The 20,429-nt window shown below is 43.0% G+C and overlaps 2 protein-coding genes across 3 annotated transcripts in view; one reads left to right on the top strand and one right to left on the bottom strand.

Moving 5' to 3' along the window:
* Positions 1 to 11,934, bottom strand: part of kctd16b (potassium channel tetramerization domain containing 16b) — a 29,836-nt gene extending 17,902 nt beyond the window's left edge. Inside the window, exon 1 of the mRNA XM_061299641.1 lies at positions 11,112 to 11,934. Coding sequence (XP_061155625.1) covers positions 11,112 to 11,934 — 823 coding nt within the window. The remainder of the gene's footprint in view (positions 1 to 11,111) is intronic.
* A 5,421-nt stretch (positions 11,935 to 17,355) lies between these two features.
* On the top strand, positions 17,356 to 19,917 carry yipf5 (Yip1 domain family, member 5). 2 transcript variants are annotated; one of them, XM_061299657.1, is made up of 7 exons: positions 17,356 to 17,463; positions 17,929 to 18,013; positions 18,102 to 18,274; positions 18,342 to 18,487; positions 18,811 to 18,992; positions 19,066 to 19,246; positions 19,417 to 19,917. In XM_061299657.1, the coding sequence occupies exons 2-6, from the start codon at positions 17,937 to 17,939 to the stop codon at positions 19,226 to 19,228; spliced, it is 741 nt and encodes a 246-aa protein (XP_061155641.1). In that variant the 5' UTR covers positions 17,356 to 17,463; positions 17,929 to 17,936; the 3' UTR covers positions 19,229 to 19,246; positions 19,417 to 19,917. The 2 variants fall into 2 exon arrangements, with proteins under 2 accessions (XP_061155641.1, XP_061155640.1); XM_061299656.1 differs by having other exon boundaries at positions 19,066 to 19,917.
* The last annotated feature ends 512 nt before the right edge of the window (positions 19,918 to 20,429 follow it).

Genomic DNA, 20,429 nt, shown 5'->3' with positions numbered 1-20,429 from the left:
CCTTTAAGGGGAATTACACCAAGTCACCTTACGTCTGTTGGGGACACATTTGCTATATGCCAAGGTCCTGTCCTGGTTGATTTAGTGCACATCCTGACAACATCAAGAAGGCCTGTCAACGAAGAACGTATAATGTGCACCCCTGTCAATCCCCTGTGAGGCTTCGGGCACTTCTAAAACACGAGTCAGCTTGGCAACTCTTCAGTGCCTGCAAACCAAATCCCAACTTCAAATTGATTTAATTAGTTTTTCAGCCCACCAAAATGGAAATGAATAATGAACAGTGATTTGAAGATAGCCTTGCGTTTATCCACTTCTAGAACTTTAATCCGTAAAATGAAAACAAGTCATCAAGGTTGGACAGCGGTCTTCCGGATTGGTTCAAGGGTGTGTTTACATAACCTCTGACCTCTGACTAATATTATAGAGCTTCGTTTATGACGTCCTGCCCACGACAGTAGCTCCATCTGCACGATGCAGGTTATGATTAGATGAGTGCAGGAGGTCATAAAACTGAGTATGTGACCGTAAATGTTTTCTCTTTGTGATGAGGTACTTTTTAAGCATCACATAAATAAAGTAGTAAAGACCAAGCCATTTCACTTAGTACATTTAGCAAATGCCGCCATCCATTCCATTGGTTAAGGTTGGGGGATAATGAAGTCAAATTGTGCAAATATAGAAAAACAGCACAGTGGTGGAAAACCAAAGAATAACTTAAGAAAGTTCCTGATGGGATTTGGAAGGGTTGCTATTTTTCCGCCGTGTTTGCATGCATGGCGCGTGAGCTGCCGGTGCAGCCTGAAGGTGAGCGCTGGGGCCGCGTACGCACTCGACGTGCCCTTGAGCAAACAACAGCCTATAATTACGCTGATGAAGCGGCTGGCTTGACGCCACAGTGCTGGAGAAGTCCCCCGAGGTGACTGGAGGACTCCAAACATGAGCCACATTAGAATTAATTTCCCGGATAAATGACGGGATAACAGCCTCGCTGCTCCTCAGAGGGAATTCGCCTCAACCGAGAACAACAAGATGTAATGAAAAAACATAAGTCTCTCCAGCAGCCATGTGACACTTGTGCTTATCTCTGGCTGCATTTGAATTCAGGTGTTTGAGATGAAGCCCATACATCACCGTAGGTCTTTTTATACGGCGCGCTTATATATATGGTGCTTTGCCGACGCGCACACACACACACACGAATTGAATTCAATGAAGAATTCCTTCTGGGAGCAGTCGGCTCCTGCGGCTATCAAAGCTGGTCTTGTCTTTTCCAGTTCGTTGTGCTCTCTCTGTCATGTCCTATGATGCCACAAGATAAAAAAAAATAAAAAATCAATCATTGGTAAGTCATTTATTGTTGTGTGACAAAGTTAATAATGAAGTTACAGTCCATACTATTAATATTGACAATTGGGCAGTTGACTCATATTTTTATTTTGAGAATGCGCCACGTTCTCAAAATTCTAAAAAATATCGCAAGAAGAAAAGTCTTGTATTTACGATTATTTAATCATTGAGCACTGACGATTTCACAATAATAAGTTTCTTGTACAAGGTTTCAAACTATATTTACACAACAGTAAGTAGAACTTGTGGAAATATTACAATGACAGGATGATAAACACCTGAAGCCCATTTTGCTCTTAAAAAAAAAAAAAAAAAAAAAAAAAAGAAGGCACTGTGAAAGGTGAAAAGCATCCAGCGAGCTTGTACACTCTCGGTGCTTAATGGACCTCGGAGTAGAGCTCAGTCAGGTCGAGGTGATTGTCCACTTTATGGCCCGTGCGCTGCATCTTTGCTTTTTGCTGAGCCAGCACTTTTATCAGCTAGTTTGCTGCTAGGGGGGAAAAAAAAACAAAAAAAAAACGCAAACTTCCTATTTAACAGGCAAATGGAGAGTCAAGGTCGGCGATGTTTTGGGGACTAAAGAAGTCACAGCTGGGTGGAGGAAAGCTCCATCACACATTGCAATTTGAGGGCTGGATCATGTGATGCCAGTTGGATGTTCGCCCTTAAGATATTCCGGGCACATTCAACTCATTTAAAACTCCAGGGTCCACCCAGGTGCATCCACAAGGGATTACAAATTCCATCTTGGAAAATGTTCCATGAACCGCCCCGGGAAGGTTCCGAGGCCTCGGGACTGAAGAAGGGTGTCCGAATGTATAATTTGCTTCTGCCGCATTTTACCCAATGGGAATTATGTATGTATGAGCGTGAGAGAGACAATTCTTCCAGCACGCACTGCTTCTGTCATGTCAAAGGCGACACGATCGTGGCAAGTTCAGAGGTCACGTTGAAGGGGCTCCTTATTATGGACTCGACAATGCGGTCTGATTGGTGTCTTCCAGAACAATAGCGACTCAGAAAGGATTTGATATTTTTGCTGAGTAATTTGCCTTCAGGGGCCAACACAATGAAGAACAAGAGACGCACGCCATCAGATGGAGATAAAGATGGAAAAGATCAGCACATTGCAAAAACAGATAAACCTTGATTGAATTGTACGTTCCTTTATCGCAGCTGGGTACGATGAAGATAAGCAGTGTGATGGATGGAGGGATGGATGGACGGACGGACGGATGGATGGATGGACGGATGGACGGACGGATCACTGGGTTTGGCTGCATATTTATTTGATGTATGTTTAATAGAGAAGCGGTACATCCGAGACCTGTGAAAAATGAAATACAGCAAATAATGTACCCTAGTAAGAAAAAGACATTGTACTCAGTCAGTCACCAGGAAAGGAGAGGTTGCAAAAAAAAAAAGACAGAACATTGAAAGAGAATAATAAGAGAAGGTAGAAGCTCAGCGCAGCGCTTGCCGAGGGAGGGGGAAAAAAGGCAAATGGGCAGATAGAGAAAGGAGAGACAGAAATAGACAGAGGCCTGGAGCGGTGGAAATAGCATGGTCCACTCTCGCTCTTTTTGAAAGGGAAACAAAGGAAATGGAGAGCACCGTGGATGAGTTCATACGAGACGAAGGGTATCTGACGAGCAGGAGGATAGAAAGCAACACCGGAAATCATTGCCGACCTTTGTGTGGAACAGTTTGACTTCCTCCTATGATTTCCTCCACATGAAATTTGACCCTAGGTTGGGCCGCAAGTATTCAAAGTATCTAGGATGAGCCAGAGAAACTCAACATGAGCAAATCTTCCTTGACTGCCACACCACTACTATTCTTAGTTTGCAGTATTTATATTAAATTATATATATATTATATTCAAATTATAAAATTTGCTTTTAAATACATTTTATATGTATTTATTTTATGCATTCATGCATACTTTGATACCCAAAAAGAAATGCATTTATATATTATATATAGGGTTGTGTTGCCCTTGGCTTTAGATGGTGCATCTTTTCATGTACGGGGATGTTTCCAAACACTTGAAATCAATGATACAAAATTCAGACCATATTGTGCCGCATTGATTTATGATATTCCTCCCCATGAAAGCATTTGAAGGCTGTCGGAATGTTTATGATGTATTCTACTCCACGAGTGACTGTGACGCTCTGATTTACAACTGATTGGTCTCATCATAAAATGGTCATAAATCAACAACTATATCTGTCGGACAGAAGCTCCCCCACACCCCGACAAATGAGATGTTGGGAATCGGCTGCAACCAGTGATCCATTCATTCTTTATGGGAGCTCTCAGAAGAACACCTCCGAGCTTCAAAGGCTCCGTAAGAAACATGAAAGACGATTTGGAGGGTTTGAAAAATATGGAACAGGATGGAGAGACCTGCAAAGCAAAGCAAGAAATAACATTTTCGGAGAAAAACTCCCACTCGTAGCTTGTTATCCAAAACGCATCGTGTCACAGAGCCAAAATTCTCCCTCTCTCAAAGGGTGTGTGCGCTCATCCTTTGTTGCTCCACTTCTTCCTAGCTCATCTTTTAAATGTTAACTCTCTCCGAGATCACAGCGTGCCATTTTAATGTGTTACTTGAAGTGTGGCGCATACTTAATGAATATGGCTCGTCGTGTGTGCTGAAGAGACATTAACGTCATTGCATTGCCAGTAATGATAATTTTCCACATTTCAATGGTATTCATAATGAGCAGAAAGTGAGGTTCCTCATTATATTATGATGGTGACATTTTTTTTTTATTCTTGTTAATTGAAAAAAGATCATTTGGTTAAAACAATTTGTGTATTTCATTTGAATTCAGAATGCACTGATGGAATGAATTGCAAAAAAAAAAGCCAGAAAAATTCATCAATAATAAACTGGCAATACTTTCTCGTAAACTAGCACCAGGTTTGTTAGTACATTGTTCATGTTGGTTTTAAAAAAACGCTAGCAAGCCTTCATGAACAACATAAAATGACCCGGAGGGCAGGATCTGACCTTTACCCTACGGCAACAATAAAAACATCACTAAATCGATACGTCTCTGACAGGTTCAATCAGAGATGAGCGTTATAATCTTGCAATATAGCGCTTATAATGGCGAAATGTTTTGTCCGGCATGGGAGAAAGGTGACAGATGGTTGCTGTTGTTGTTGTGATTATTATTATTATTATTATTATTATTATTATTATTATTATTATTATTATTATTATTATTATTATTATTATAGTAAGTGTGGCATGGACGAGGCTTGTGTCCTTCCTCGCGTACTGTAATAGAAATGAATTGCCACTGCTCTTCAAGGTCATGATATAATGAGACAACTGCATTATTACAGTGATCTCACCATAATGCGCCAAAGAGAAAACCTTGGTAATTAACAGGGACTGCTGCGTCCGAACGCCAGCCTGGATGCATTTTAATTGGCTGAATGGCTTCCTCGCTTGATGGATGCTGATAATCGCCGTGCTCCATTTACCGCCCGGCACACAACAAGCAAGCACATGCATGCAAAAATAACCTTGTTGTGCCACTGAGGCAATAAGCAAATGTCTGATCTAATACGTGTTGCCATGACGTCATTGGCTCCCAATTAGACCACACAACTCCCATCGCTAAGGTTGCAAGTAACGCTTCAATCATCCTCCACTTGTTTGATACAGCAAGCAGCTATGCATGTAAGCAAGCCATTACGTTTGCAAACAAGCAGCAACAGCCTCTGCCAGTCAGCTTTGCCGTCCGCACGGTCCTTGGCGAGCGCCACTCAATAATTCATTACGCGGCGAATAACAAACAGCCGCCGAGACGGGACAATAGCGGAGAGTTGTCGTGGGGGCAACAAATCATCGTCTGGAGTTGAAAGAAGACAGTCGCCCAGCTGCAAAACTCTTCAAACGGATAGAATCAAACGTGACACGAGGATGCCATCTCCTTTCAGAGATTCTTATTTTTATGCTGTGTAGTCATATCTTGCTCCATAAAAATCTGCGGCCTGTGGCTCTGTACTTGAGATAAATATATATATAACAGACTGACATATCTTAATCATATTCCAAAAGCAATCCCAATAAATCAAATTGAATTTGCAAAGTAGTCGAATGCAATTTGAAAATTGCTAAGGCTGCAATAGAAGACAATAAAGAGATGTGAATCGGAGTGCGCTTGCTTGTTTGTCTAAATGTGTCATCTGATTTGCTGGCAAGCAGTCCACAGCGTACTGCTGGGAGAGGATCCAACGAGGTGGACAGCAAACTCGCTCTGATTCATTCATCCCTTTAAATCCGCTTCGATCCTGAAAAGGCTGCTCGAGTCAGATTCACAGTAACGCAAATAAAGATGGAGTGGTTTTCAGGTTTCAGTTGGAGCTCCGTGTGCTTTTCTGCCATCGTATTTGCTTGTTGCTTTTTCATCAGCAGAATGGATGAGTTATTTACTTTTTGTGTGAGTGACGTTAATGTCGAGAAGAAATAAAGGCGCCGTAATGGCAGAGTAAAATGATGCCATTCCATCATTGTGTCTGTTTTACATTCAGAGTACTACCAGCACTGAAACACCTTGAATATTTCGAGATTGAAAACTAATATTTAGAGATATAAAGCGGTGGTTAGCTTTTTCTTCCTTACAGTTCGGGACAGTTTTTAAAACTCAACCAGAGTCGACAACAAAAATACCGTGATGCAAACATTTCCCACAAAGGAATTTCAAAGCCACAGAAATATCTATTCTACTGGGTCTCGACTCGTCGTGACCATCCAAAAAGTCAGAAAAGTATTAAAAGACTTCTATGTTCCTTTATACCGTAATTTTCGGACTATAAGTCGCGTTTTTTTTTTTCATAGTTTGGGTGGGGGGGCGACTTATACTCAGGAGCGACTTATATACATATATATATGTTTTTTTTTCACTTTTTTTGGCATTTCATGGCTGGTGCGACCTATACTCCGGTGCGACTTATTGTCCGAAAATTACGGTAGTTATCTGCGATTGAAAGTTTGACTTTCTGAAAGCACGTTGATAAGTATCCAATAAAGGATGTCCATGATGAAAAACAAATACATTAAAAGCCATTGCTGGGGCTTCTAATAAGAAAAAAAGTCATTATATATTTCCATGCGCCATCGAGATGACTGGTTCCAGCCATTTCCTTTGGAGATAATTTCCCTTGGAGTTAATTTCCTCTGGAGTTGCCACATTAGTGCCCCTCGGTTTGTTAAGGGACATAAAGACGCCGACGGATGAAACGCCGCTGATATGCTCATGCACCGCGAAGCCGCTGCGGAATGAACACACGGCCATATGCCGGTTCAAGCTGTGGGATACTGCTGCGTGAGTGACAATGCGGGAATCTAACGAGGAAACGGGAGTGATTTGAGACGTGATCAAACCGTGAGGGAAGGGTGGGCTGGATCATCTTCAAATTGCAGTACTAATGGACTGAAGACTGACCAGCTGTTTCTTCAGGCCAAACTTTGGCTGATTAAAAGTTTGGAGCCACCCTAAAAACACCCATGGGAGCCCATTCTATAGGAGGCCTTGAGACAAGCCGAGTAGAGATTTTGATGGTTATGTTCTGGTACCACATGTGTCTTCCTGGCCCATGAGAGCACTTGAGCCAAACCGCCGTGCAATTCAGAAAACGAATAAAACCTTAGAAGAACAAAATTGAACCCATACATGCTCATTATATATCCTTAAAACAGTTGTTTAATTATCAGAAATGTTCTATGGCCCTGGATTGATAGACATGTGACAGCCAGATGAGAAATAAAAATTGCATTTGAGAATGTTTGCGCCATAACCTCAGCATGGAGCATCTAGCAGCATTCTCCACAAGCCGCAGTCATCAGCTTAGCGCTCCGCCCGCTCGTAACAGCCTCACTTTGGACCCTGACAGGGAAAGCCTTCCGACCACCCCGGAGAGTCAAGAGTCAAAAGATTAGGAGAAAACGGGTTGATGGACGGTCACGCAGGAGCACGTCACCCAGGGCTTAAGGGGGGGAAGCTTGTTATAAACTCTTCCTCCCTCCAGAGCTCTGTTACTGCACCTATCCTCCAGGGTGGGGGGGATAATAAGACTACCTAGCTACACTAAGCTTCCAGGAGAGAAGGTCAAGAGGAGCCAAGACAAAAACAATCTTCTCTCCTTATGTAGTATTTTTTTCTTCCATCGTCATAGGCCGGGGCTGAATTTCCCCACATCACCCTGACCTTGCATGCGGAAATCAATAATGAAAATCAATGAGAAGAATCCCAGCTCAAATGACACAGTATGTAATTTAAGATCATTGGAAAAACATGAATGCTAACATGATAGAAAGAAATTGTTCTCCAGCTTCCAAAAGATCTGTTTTGTACCCCGCCAAAGGTCACCGAATATAGTTCCTTGCCCTATAAAGTATCCCAGTGTTGTTCTGCAGCAATAAAACTTGGATTAATGACACAAGTATTGGGTAATTGGTTGCTCTTGTTATAGCAGCAGCGCAGAACCTGTAGCCAGCGCATCAGTAGCATTAGCGAGAAGAGCGATGTTTCCCCGCCCGCTCTGAATCGTAGCCTGAATAATGCAGAGTTGCGGTGCGGAGCGTTCGGCTCCCCCGCTGAGATGAGGCCAGGGTAGCAGCTGTACCTATCAAGACTCTCCTCAGAGCTGTCACGGCCTGTTTGCTCCTCGGCTAATCACTTGCTACAGGCCTGCAGCGTGGGACCGCCGCCGCTAATGTCGTCAGCCACTCGGGCCAGCGACGGATCACACAAATTTGGATTTTGTCGCTTACCGACATGAAAAGATCGGGAATTTCCTTGATCGACCAAGTCTGAAATGAACAATTAATTGCGCCATCAACTCAGTCAGTGCCGAAGATATTTAGTTGAGCCGACATATTTCCGTTGCATTGTTGAAAAGTAGTTGGAATAAAGCCGGCGTATCTCACATATCCACTGAAAAAAACGTTCCGGGCTGCTGAGGCAATGTTTTGTTGTCGGTATCCACTGGTTCAGCACAGTCGGGCCCCGCGGTGAGCACGACTGAACCGACTGTCAGCCGAGATGATAAATTAGAAGTCAGACCGGCCGGCCGTGCAGCACATTGATGAATACGCCTCTCTGCCCTCTAGGGGTTGAACGGCATTTTGAGCAGTCACACACATTGGAAGAGAGGAAGTAGGTAACTAACAAAAGGGGATTGACAAAGATAATGGTGGTCCTGAATAAAGCTGGAAGGTATCAAATCTGTGACTGTCTCGCCTCCCCTGACATGCATCGACTTCAAATACCGTATTTTCCGGACTATAAGGCGCACCTAAAAACCTAAAATCTTCTCAAAAGCGCCTTATATATGGACTAAATTCCTAAATTCAAACTGGCCCGAAGCATTGTGTCATGTAATCAAGCATAAGTGGCCTGCTGAAGACTATGAATCATGAATCAAAGACTATGGATCATTATTTTGAGATTATAGTCATTTGTTGCATCTGAAGTTGAAATAAAAAAGATAAAATGGAGAATGATTAAAAATCTGACATGATGCATTAATGGTGCGCCTTATCTTGAATGTATCCTATGTCTTGTCAATACAGCTTCTGCATTGTGATTGGTGCGCCTTATATAAGGACAAAGTTTTAAAATGGGCCATTCATTGAAGGTGCCCCTTATAGTCCGGTGCGCCTTATAGTCCGGAAAATACGGTACTTACAAAACAACAGAACAGCTACTTTGTGTTCAAAAGTCGGAGCTTTTATACAGCGTCGGCATTTCTCAACAGATCCAAACAATGCAAATTTGTGATTTGACAAAATCTATTTAGTCTATTTCGAAACGGGATGTTCCTGTTTTTATTGGGTCATCAATTGTCAGAGTAAAATGGCTGCAATCAATTCCATTGACTATAAGGCAAGCTCACCATTTCTCAGCAAAGGTTTCTTGTTCTTGCTGTTAAAAGAATCACATCCTCTCTAGTCTTTACTTTTTCTACACTACAGTTTGGGCAAACATTTGATGAGGTAATGAATTGTGTCTTACTAGATGACTCGATTTTCCATCATGCCGTTCAGCAAGCAATCGTAAGACAAACTATCTCATATGTGACTGATGTTGCAATGAAGGTGGAAAAAAAAAAAAAGATAAATGAAGTCGTACAAGCGCGCAGAGCAAAACATGAATACAAACCAGGCTGGTTGCAAGAGAGCGGCGAAGCATTTAAAAGCAGCCAGCGCTATCTCGCTGCATACTGAAATGCAACTTGGGAAGTGGCGAGGTCGATTTTGTGAGCTAGGACTGACAAGAAGAAAACTAGAAGTCATTTGAACAAGATGGATGGGTGTCAAACTCAAGGCCCGGGGGCCAGATACGGCCCGCCACATCATTTTACGTGACCCGCAAAGAAAAATTGTGCATTGACTTCATGTGTCAATTTTAAAATTACAATTGTCTTTTTTTTTTTTTTTTTTAAATAGAGACATTGCTAGAAATGTTTACCATTCAATTGTTTTTTTAAATAATTGAACAGTTTTTACTCGTCTCTGATTTCAAAACTAGTTATTCATCAGGACAAAAATGAGTTTGACACCTCTGCTAAAAGCTAGAGGACAGAAAAGATTTCAAATATAGCTTTTTTTGATGCCAGAACATAAATGAGCTCTTATAAGCATGTGTGTGTCTCAGCCTGTACCGATTTGACTTGCCAGCCTTCTGGAGAAACGGGCATCAAAATGATGTCCTCCCGTTTTGATCTGCAAGAATGCTTTCTCCATGTATATGAGTTCGGAGCACCTCTTCATTATTTTTGCTAAAAGTAGAACGAAACATCCCCTCGTCGTGCATGACTTGCAGAACGAGGACGGAATAAGAATTAGACATTTGCGGAGCTGCTGCCGAAAACTGACGAGTGTTTTGAGCATGCTGTTGTCAGAGTTGGAGCCACAATGCTTGTTGCCAAGAAATTCTCCACAAATGGCTGGCTTGCTTTTCCTACTTTTGGGAGGCGTGTCCTTCAGACTCGTTTGTGAACATACCAAAGTTGGTGTCGAGCGGTGAAACTGCAGTCTGGGGACGATTATCCATATTTTTATATCATGTGGGTTTAATCTACACTCATTTGAATGTCATTTGTGTAATACACATGTCGAGCATTGACCCCCAGATCAATACATCCCCATTCAGTGACAGGATACAAATGCATCACTCCCCTGACTTATTCATGATAGCCGGTTTTAAAACGGGTCATGAATTATCCCTCAGGAAGGTTAGTGGATGTGGATTATTGTGTCGCGCCATTAAGTCTTACGGGCCAGTTAAGGTTGCGGCACTCTCTTCACGGTCAGTTGTCTTAGTCCTCTGCCAAAAAGTGAAACGATGCCAATCGAAGAGCCGGAGCCAGGAAGGGTTGCTAGAAAGCCCAAAGGAGCCCATCCCGACCCGACACATTAAAAGAAGCAATGCAAATTTGAAAAGTAGTCAACCTTGTCCAAAGCAAAAAGACTCAACTTGTTTTGGGTTATACCGGGCCAGGTTTCGCCGAATCCAACAGACAATGAAATTAGCAAATATATAGAATCAGAGCCAACCTCAGAGCACCATATATGAATCCAAACTTGTGTGTCAGGTCCAACAGACCCAGAACCCCTTTCAACTTCAAATAACCAATACAGAAAAAAGTCCAGCTCGAACTGAGTTACAAACCAGGTCCAACCCAAACAAATAATGCACAGAACCCATTGGTGTCCCATGTCACTGACTTACGATAGAAGACGTATTCTGTGTAGCTGGACCAGAACTTGTCCTCCGTGTGCTGGCTGACGAACGAGGCGGTGACAGATGAGTTGCACGCCACCATGTGGAAGCCGCACTCGGACAGCATGTCAAAGGCCCTCTCCAGGTGCCTGAACTTGAGATAGAAACGGGAGGTGTAGCGATCCGGGGTCCGGTTCGGGTCCCGGCTCTCGTTCAGGGTTTCACCAAAGACCTCTTTGGCCAGGGCCACTCGGCCGCAGATGAGGATGCGGGGCACCCGGCGGAACTTTGCGTCGCTCTGTGCGTCGCGGGCCACGGTGCACGAGCCCCGGTAGCCCACCGTGACAAAGCCGCTCTTCCTATCCGCGGGGACGAGCGAGGGCGGCGGGCAGTGGCGCGGCTCGCTCCCCTGGGAGCCGTCCTCGTAATCACTGTGGAACAAGTCATCCGGGCTTTGCTTCACCTCCTCCGGGCTGAGAAGCTTCACCAAATCGGGTAGCTGGAAATACTCCGCTTCTTTCCGCAGCCGACCTTTCTCCGGGAAGTGGTCCGGGAGGACCACCTGCTTGTCCCGCAGGTAGTCCAACACGTAGCGGAACAGGAAGCCGTCGCGGTCGATGAAGTAGCGACCTTTCGGGTCCCGGGCTAAGTCGTTGGAGGCGTCCTTTTTGGAGAACAACTTGGCGAGGAGAGAACTCGGGCTACTCACCAGCGTGCAATAGCGCGTGTAGTACACCTGGCCGCCCACGTTGAGCTCCAGGACGTCGGGGAGGCTGTTCTGGACCGACGACTGCTCTTTGGGGTTAGTCCTGCAGTTACCGCTCAGCGCCATTGTGGCCCCGAAAACGCTGCTCGCTTGATATTATATATATACTATATTATAATATGAAGAGAATGAGTGGCAGAAGTTCCATGGAAATCCTATCGATCCATGGTGCCATTGAAATCAAACACTTCTTGCACAGAGCATATCAAACAGTACTCTGGGTGCCATCCCGAACAGAACACCAAAAAAAATTCTGTTGCATTAAAAAAAATGCACACCAAACAGGAAGACACCGGTCCAGCAGCGTAGGACAGAAAAACTCCTCGCAAAAACTTAAGGTCCAAAAAGGAATCCAAATGCTCGTTGGATGAGAAAAAAAAAAGAGGTAAAAGTAATCGATATCTTAATGACACCACTGTACCGCCTTTTTTAGGGGGGGTGGGGGGGGGAATGCACGAAAATAGTAGCGTCTGTTCCGTTTAGGAGAGGAGCGCAAACCAGCGTGCGTCTATCGGGAGCTGTCCATGGTACTGAAGCCGCTCCACTCTCGCCACTCCTACCGCCCCCCCCCCTCGCACGGAGCAGGTTGCTGTCTTGTTTGTGTGTGTGTCACTCTCACTGTAGGATAACACGGTGTGAAAAAAATCAATTAGTTTTCTTTTCTTTTCCCCATAATAGTCAAATAATGATTTAAAATGGCTCCAAAAAGCAGCATAATATTGTCATACATAGGGGGGGGGGGGGGGGGGGGGAGCGCTGAGGAGTTTCTGCTTTTGTAAAGTGAGCAGCAGCGCCTCCTTCTGTGCGTAAATGAAACCAGTTTGTTCCCACCTTGTGTGGTGCTCAAAGTTGTTAAAGTGCATTAAGCTTCATTTTTAATTGCAGCTGTTTGTCAGTACACGCAATTAAATGAGCGTTGAAGTCAATTGCACATGGCAGGTCAAGATTCAGGATTCAAGAGCTCAAGATTCAAGAGTTCAAGCCATTAGGTACTCTTGCAGAGTCAAATCAGATCCCAAGATGAATAATAATGCCCAGTGGACAGCATGTATGGATGCGTCTTTCAATATTAAGAATATTTTGTTGCTTTTTCTGTCGTTCGTTATGAAAGTGACACTTGTTATGTAGATTTATGACGTGGTTATTTTTAAAAAGGTTTTCATGATTAGCCCATGTGTTTTAAGCTAACAAAATCAAAATTCACCATCTCGAGAAAATATTGAAAACGTTTTAAAAAAAAAATAATATGGCCAATGTTGTACAACTTAATAGAAAGACTTTTGAAAGCGTAAACAGTTTGGGATTATTTATGCAATCAGTCAAACGTGACTTTTGTGGGAATGACCTATAAAATGGTGCAAAAATGAATAATAGACAAGAGGAGGCAGATGATGAGGTGCTTTAGCTGCCCGGGACCTGAGCAGTCACCCAGAAGTAGGCCACGTCAGTAGCTTCATCATAAATACATGGAGCTCCAGCGCTACGCTGCGCTCGGTGCTATTTAAGGAGCGCACCACCAACCTGTTCAGGTCGACACCATTGCTGCCAGCTCGCCTTGCCCTCCTTTAAACAGCATCTGCTTTAAAGTGCATGACTGCAAATTATTTAGCAATATGGTTGAAGTGGTGTAGAACTACATTGCATCAGACTGAGAGTGCTTTTCGAAAACTTTCCAAGTGGCTCAGTGAAGTCACACCATGTAGTATTTCAAGATGCTGGTCCACCTCCAGTTTGTTTGGATTTCAAAACCGGTTTCAGGAGATTACAAAGAACCTTGCATTTTAGCCCACGTTAAAAACCGAAACCGATGATCTTTCTTAATAGTCATAAAAGGCTTTAAAAAAATAATAATAAATAAAGTCACCGCAGATGGAGCGTATACAACTCCAACTAATTGACCCTTCAATTTCTGTGAATAATGGAAATCTGTCAAGCTGTTTAAAACACAACTTGATGAACTTCACAGGTCACGTTTCATTTGATCTGTCATACAAATATATGGAAATCTAATTGAAGGAAATGTCACGCATGTATCCTACAGTTTTACCCCAACGCAATTATTTCACATCACTGTCATGACAAATACACACAGTGAAATATTTACTCCACCAAGCGCCGCATGTATTATTCAGCCATTTTTTGGGAGCGAGATGCAAATCAGATCATTCATTATTGTAGTCCCCCGGCAGAAAGCTACTTTGCGCGTTTCAGGACGGACGGGTGTCGACTTGCTTGACATATCAAGCAGATGCGCCGTTATTTGCTACGGTGCAACTAAAACTATCCGTCCTTTTTCCTCTTTGTCACCCTTGATTGAAATGAAGACCGCACTTCCTCCAGCTTCATCTCTCAATGATTGATACTGTCAAAAAGCGATCAATATTTTTGGTGTTGTGCAAAACGACTCAATCGTACCGAGAGCTGTGTTAGTGAAGTCATCAAAAATCAATCGCTCACACTCCTTCAATCTTTCTTTTCATGCCACTCTAACATGGTTGAAAAGTGATGATAATGACTGCTATTCTTTCTCGTATCCTGTCACATCTCTGGAATGAGTCCATTTGCGCTCTCGTCACTCAGTCGGTCGGTCGGTCGGTCGGTAGCTGGCGCCTGATTCAATTTGCAGCATGTGGGCCTCGGTTGGCCGGGATGAAGTAGTGGGTGTCGTGGAAAGATCGGGATGGAGGAGGTGACGGCGATGGCGCAGAATTTAACAGATTCACAGTGAGCGGGAACAAGTCTCAAGTGTTCATTTGATGAAGAATGGAAAAATGCAAATGAGACATTGCTTTTATGTCTTGTGCATATCAAACGACTCCGCATGAAATAGTATACAAGCCCCAATAAAATGCTCGGTGTATATAGGCAGTGGGTTTAATGGCGCCGCTTTTGCAAAAGCACATTATGATGTCAGAGCTGTGTGAGTTGCATGTCAAGCCCATTTTATGACTTGAATTGCATCGAGGAAAAGATTTCGAGTCACCTAATGGCTTTTCTCTGTGACCGCTGTCACATTTTACTGCCATGAGGTCACCAATGTGCTCGTAATGGGCTAAAATCTAATATGGATATAATATTTAATCTAATAGGAATATTAAGAATTTAATAACTCCCCCCCCCCCTCCCCTGGTCCGTGTTACATCTGGCAGTAGCAGCCTGCCGGAGTAGTGGAAGAAGCCTAAAGGGATGTTGACCATGTTGATTTGGCAAGATGTGCAGATGGGATGTTGCTAAGCAGCCAATCTCCATTGTACCCGAGGGGAAAGGCCACGCGGGAACCCTGTGGAAAGCCAACTAGTCTGCGTTGAAAGTTTATGTCTGTATGAAATGCAATATTGGAAATACAAATGCTACTTATCACTAAGAGCTTTACATGCACACTCCAAGGTTGTTTGAATGCCTTTGTTTGTCCAATAAATGTTTTTTTTTTTTTTTAGTTTCTTATTCCAACAACAGCTCATATAAAAAAAAAATAACATGACGCAGCTCCATGTGACTTAATAAAAGCTCTGGCGGCAAGGATGGATTCTTTTGTGCTTTTGACGATAAAGTTAAATAATCCAACATTTCTGTGCCTCGAGACACTCGAGCGTGGGGTGAAAAAAAAAAGATGCGACCGCCGCTTCTATTCACTGCTGCCTTGAGAAAGGAAGGTAACGAGGTCAAAGCTTTTCTCAACGGACTTGTCATGATTCATTCCAGGAAAGCTCCCATGAGCTGGGAATAAACAAGCCGTGGAGGCAATCGGGAGTCAAAGCGACATATCACCCGGCAACAAAATAAGTACACAATCCGATAAGAAACCCCAATTTGACAAGATGCTGATCATGAAGAATTTTGATGGAGAATAATTGTGCGTAACTAATGTAGTGGCCACTGTAGTACTTTTGCAAAGCATCACTATCGTGCGGTAAATATTGCATATTAGCTGTTCCTTATGCAAGCTAATAGGTCATGAAATGGCTGCTGATGCAAAAATCAATTCCAATTGATCAGCAGGATTGTAATTGAAAGATGTTGATCCGACACTATAGAAAGGCTATCCACGCCAATCCCCGAGATACTTGCATACGGAACCATCATCCACTTTCCTTTCAATTTGATAACAAATGAGGAGCACTGAGACAAAATGAATGCAGGTTGGAAGTGTTTTGTGGACAGTGAACTCATGTTTCTTTGTAGGCCTTGTTTTTATTATATACATCAAAGATTTCCTCAAGCATGTGCTAGCCATCTATTACGATCAAAAACAAACCTCTGACAGCTTTGTCTATTTTTTTTTGCACATATTTTTATTGCATCCATAGTCGAATTGTGTTCGCATGCTGACATGTATCAAGAAGCTTTTTAAGATCTTGAGTGGGTGGGTGGCTGATTATTTTTAGTGCTGGTTCAGCTTGGTTGCCCAGTGAGCGGAACCCAGCGGGTACCAGATGATGCCTCCTAATTTATGAGCCGTGTAGCAGCGCAATGAAAGGGTGACAGAGAATGTAATTAGTCGAGTGTAAATGTTCTCAAGAAATATGAGCAGACATGCCTGCCTGCTGGCTCCCACATCTCTGCGCTTTCTCTCATAAACGTGCTTGTAGTTTATACACAAACAGCAAAACATTATCTGCATTTAACATTAAACAGTGTCATTCGTAGTACCTACTTGATCCGGGATGGGCGGGGAAAGAAATCTTAACTGAAGAGACATACAGTGTATGGTTGGAACTTGCTGCAATAAAAGAAATTCAATATTTAAATCCATTCATGCAGTTCAGGCAGTGGCAGCGGGATTACAGCAGCGACGCCACAAAAGAATGCAATTATGGGCTCATCGCGCTGCCCTAAATTCTATTACCCTCTGCAGTTCTTTTCAATTTTGTTTTCATTAAGTGTATTAAGAAGATGTAAGGCATGCTTCTCAAGTGGAGGGATGATTAAAAGTCTGAGAAAAAAAAATGAAGGGCTCATCATTTTGCATATGGCACTGAGGGAAAAAATGAAGGGCTCATCATTTCGCATATGGCACTGAGGAAAAAATGAAGGGCTCATCATTTTGCATATGGCACTACTGCCATCCTTTCCTGCAAAAACAAGAATAGTATCCGTGCATGAAGTGAAATAACAATAATGTTTTGGCTGAAAAGGATCCATTTTTGATCACTGCACTCTAATATTTTCAGATTGAAATAGTAATATAAGATTTTACTCAATTCTATACCCATTAACATCACTTAACTCTTTGAATTAATCAATAACATTTCAACTCATGTTAAATGGGAGTCAGCATTCCTGCCACCGTTTAAAGTGCATCTGATCAAAGGTGATTTTGATTTTATTTTTCTTCTGTAAATCATTCAGTGAAACAATTTTTATGTTCCTCTTGCCAGAGGATCCTATGGGACGTCTAGAAATACCAATTCACATTTCCAAATAAAAAAGTGTAATACTGAATGCTACCTCTAAGTGTCGCTGTAGTAACTTCAAAACTCTACAATACTTGTTCCGGTTTGTGACGTTCTATCCCGGAAAATGTCCCTTTCCTCCTGACACGTAGGAGCGGCTATTGAGCTGGCACTTCCTCCGGCGTATCGTCAAACTCCGAGGGTAGGCGTTTATTGCTGCACTCTAAAAGTACTCATGTTTGCACCAATCGGTTAAATTCCAATTCTAAGTCGCCGTCATTGTTATGAAGCGAAAGAGCATGCTCGTCCATCTGTGATAGCGCGCAAGCAACTGCTAGCTAAGTTAGCATTATCAAGTACTAAAAACGCCAACTTGTCCATTTTTATTGTTTTGGTTGCAACGGGCAACAATTCAGAAGCAATGACTGCAGTACGGTATACATCATAATAGTAGCAAAATGCTAGCTTTACAGTTAGCTTCCGTGGCTAACAGCTGTGTGGACGTACTGTCAATAAGAGTAATATTATGTCAACACAGCTGTTGTACGCTTGAAGAAGCTCTTTTCTATGTTCCCAAATGATGCTTGAAGTATCATTTAACACGTATTTATTTGAAAAGCTGTAATATGAATGACTATTTGTGCTGAAAATGTTTTCTTTTTGACAGTTGAGAGGATGTCTGGGTTTGACAACTTCAACACGGACTTCTACCAGTCCAGCTATAGTGTAGATGACCAGAACCAAGCTGCTGGGTATGGCCACAATAATGAAAATCAATACAATAAGTATGCCAAAGTTTGTTGTTGTTGTTGTTTAGTCTTCTTATTGTTTGTTTCATAGGCAATATAGTCAATATGACTACTCCCAGCAAATGGGCTACCCCGCCCCAGGGATGATGCAGGCCCAACAGCCATACACGGGACAAATCTTCCAGCCCGCGCAAACCTATACTCCATCCTCATCACAATCCATGTACAGTAGTGGTTTTGATGATGAGCCCCCACTACTGGAAGGTAGCTACAAACTTGGAAACTCTGTGGGAGCAAATCTTACCTGATTTGTTTGTTGTTTCTCTTGTAGAGTTAGGTATCAACTTTGACCACATCTGGCAAAAGACTCTGACGGTCCTCCATCCTCTGAAGGTAGCCGACGGCAGTATTATGAACGAGACAGACCTGGCTGGCCCTATGGTCTTCTGCTTGGCATTTGGTGCAACGCTTCTCTTGGTAAATGGATCGATTATACACAGTTTGATCATTAACACTGCAGTTAAAACATAGGAGGGAAAACGATTCTTAAAAATTGGATTTGGATAAATGTTTGAGAATAAACGGTTCTTAATTGCAAATATATTTCAATTGAAGGTTCAGTTTAACTTAATAGTACTTCATGATCTTATTGCATTTTATGCTAATAATTAGTGTCCCAAAGAAAATGGATATCCCACCTGCTTTTTTTTTTGTTTGTTTCCTTCATGCTAAGTTTACATTAAATGCTGATCCTCGTGTCTTTTTAAGATGTATTTTGAATTGTTTCCTTCCATTCGCAGGCCGGTAAGATCCAGTTTGGCTATGTGTACGGCATCAGCGCAATTGGCTGCCTGGGCATGTACTGCCTGCTCAACCTCATGAGCATGACGGGCGTGTCGTTCGGCTGCGTGGCCAGCGTCCTGGGATACTGCCTCCTTCCCATGATTGTTCTCTCCAGCTTCGGAGTGGTCTTCTCATTACAGTGAGCTCGCTTGCTTATATGTTTAAACCAGGAGAGATTTTCTCCCTTGTCTGACTTTGGTCTCGCTCTTCAGGGGCCTATTGGGAATCATCCTCACAGCAGCCATCATCGGCTGGTGCAGTCTGTCTGCGTCAAAGATCTTCATCTCTGCCTTGGCCATGGATGGGCAGCAGCTGCTGGTGGCGTACCCATGCGCGCTGCTCTACGGCGTCTTTGCACTCATCTCCGTCTTCTAAAAAGCACATTTCATCCAGGTTTGAAACAACAGCTGTCCGCTGTCTGTGATTACGTGTCATCATTAACTGATTGCACCAATTACGGTCACGGGAGTTTACAATGGAACCAAGGTTTTCTTCTTCCCTTTTTTTTTTTTTCCATTTACCACCCATTAACTGTCACCACATTCCAATGGGACGATCTGCAGTCTGGAGTGCAGAATCCCCCCCCCCTCTACTCCTCCTGCTCGTTGAGATGAAGCCATGAGAACACACTGCAGAAGGGTGAGAATCCATTGGGACGTGCCTCGATTTAAACCAGACTGAAATCAGCTGAATTGTAGGCTAAGATTAAAGCCAGCAGAGGGCGCCACATGTCCCCATGTTGTTGATGTTGTCATGCACATCCATGGACACTTCACTTACAAGCAGGACGTCACCATTTTCTTCCGCTACTTCTCACAAAGTGGAAGAGATTCTCCTGGGATTCTTTTTCTTTTTTGGGATGCCTTTGTAAAATCCACAAACACCCAAGAGGCAAAATGAGTTAACTCAAATTGGTATCCACGGACATGCCCACTCGAAGATCTATCTGCATCGTTTGGTTCCTCGCTGTTTATTTTAGAACGCACAGTTTTGTATGCTTCAACGTGCCGGGTGTCAATCATGTCACAACGGTGTGGTATCATGTCAATAAAAGAGAAAAGTCATATGGCTGCTTTGGTATGTGTGGTAACTGGGAAACACTTTTCACTGGTGGACTCTTGCATGTTATGTCAATATTTAACATTGAATGTAGCCTCAATGTGATTTATATGTCCAGTTTTTAATTAGGGATGAGCCTAAAATCCACTTGAACCTCTGAATCTCTCACAGTAATACAAAATAGCCACTGAATTGAAATCCCGTGACTACTTTCATTCATGCAGGTAATTCCATTGTCAGGACTGTGAATGCATCACAATTTGACTAGCTTGACTTGGATGTCTTCGAAGATGCAGAAGAAGTATCAGTACCCTCGACACACCACAAAGGGGAGGTATTGTATGACAAAAGCCTCTTTTTGCCTGGGTGCGTCTGCTCCCCACCCCTTTCCCATTGACATAGTAATGCATGCCGCCAGGGGCAGTCGTATCTATGATAAGTGCCTCGGTCCGTACCTAAGCAATGTTACATAATAAGGTATTGACCATGCATCAAATAGCGCCAAGCTCCCTGAATG

This window comes from Syngnathus typhle, linkage group LG15 (genome assembly GCF_033458585.1).
Source record: "Syngnathus typhle isolate RoL2023-S1 ecotype Sweden linkage group LG15, RoL_Styp_1.0, whole genome shotgun sequence".
NCBI lineage: Eukaryota > Metazoa > Chordata > Actinopteri > Syngnathiformes > Syngnathidae > Syngnathus > Syngnathus typhle.
This window is presented reverse-complemented; position numbering and strand designations above follow the sequence as displayed.

Bases quoted from the DNA above. Each gene is read 5' to 3' on its own strand.
- yipf5 (XM_061299657.1), top strand. From the start codon at position 17,937: ATGTCTGGGTTTGACAACTTCAACACGGACTTCTACCAGTCCAGCTAT. The intron at 18,014-18,101 runs GTATGGCCACAA...TTTGTTTCATAG, and splicing joins GACCAGAACCAAGCTGCTGG to GCAATATAGTCAATATGACT. The intron at 18,275-18,341 runs GTAGCTACAAAC...TTTCTCTTGTAG, and splicing joins TGAGCCCCCACTACTGGAAG to AGTTAGGTATCAACTTTGAC.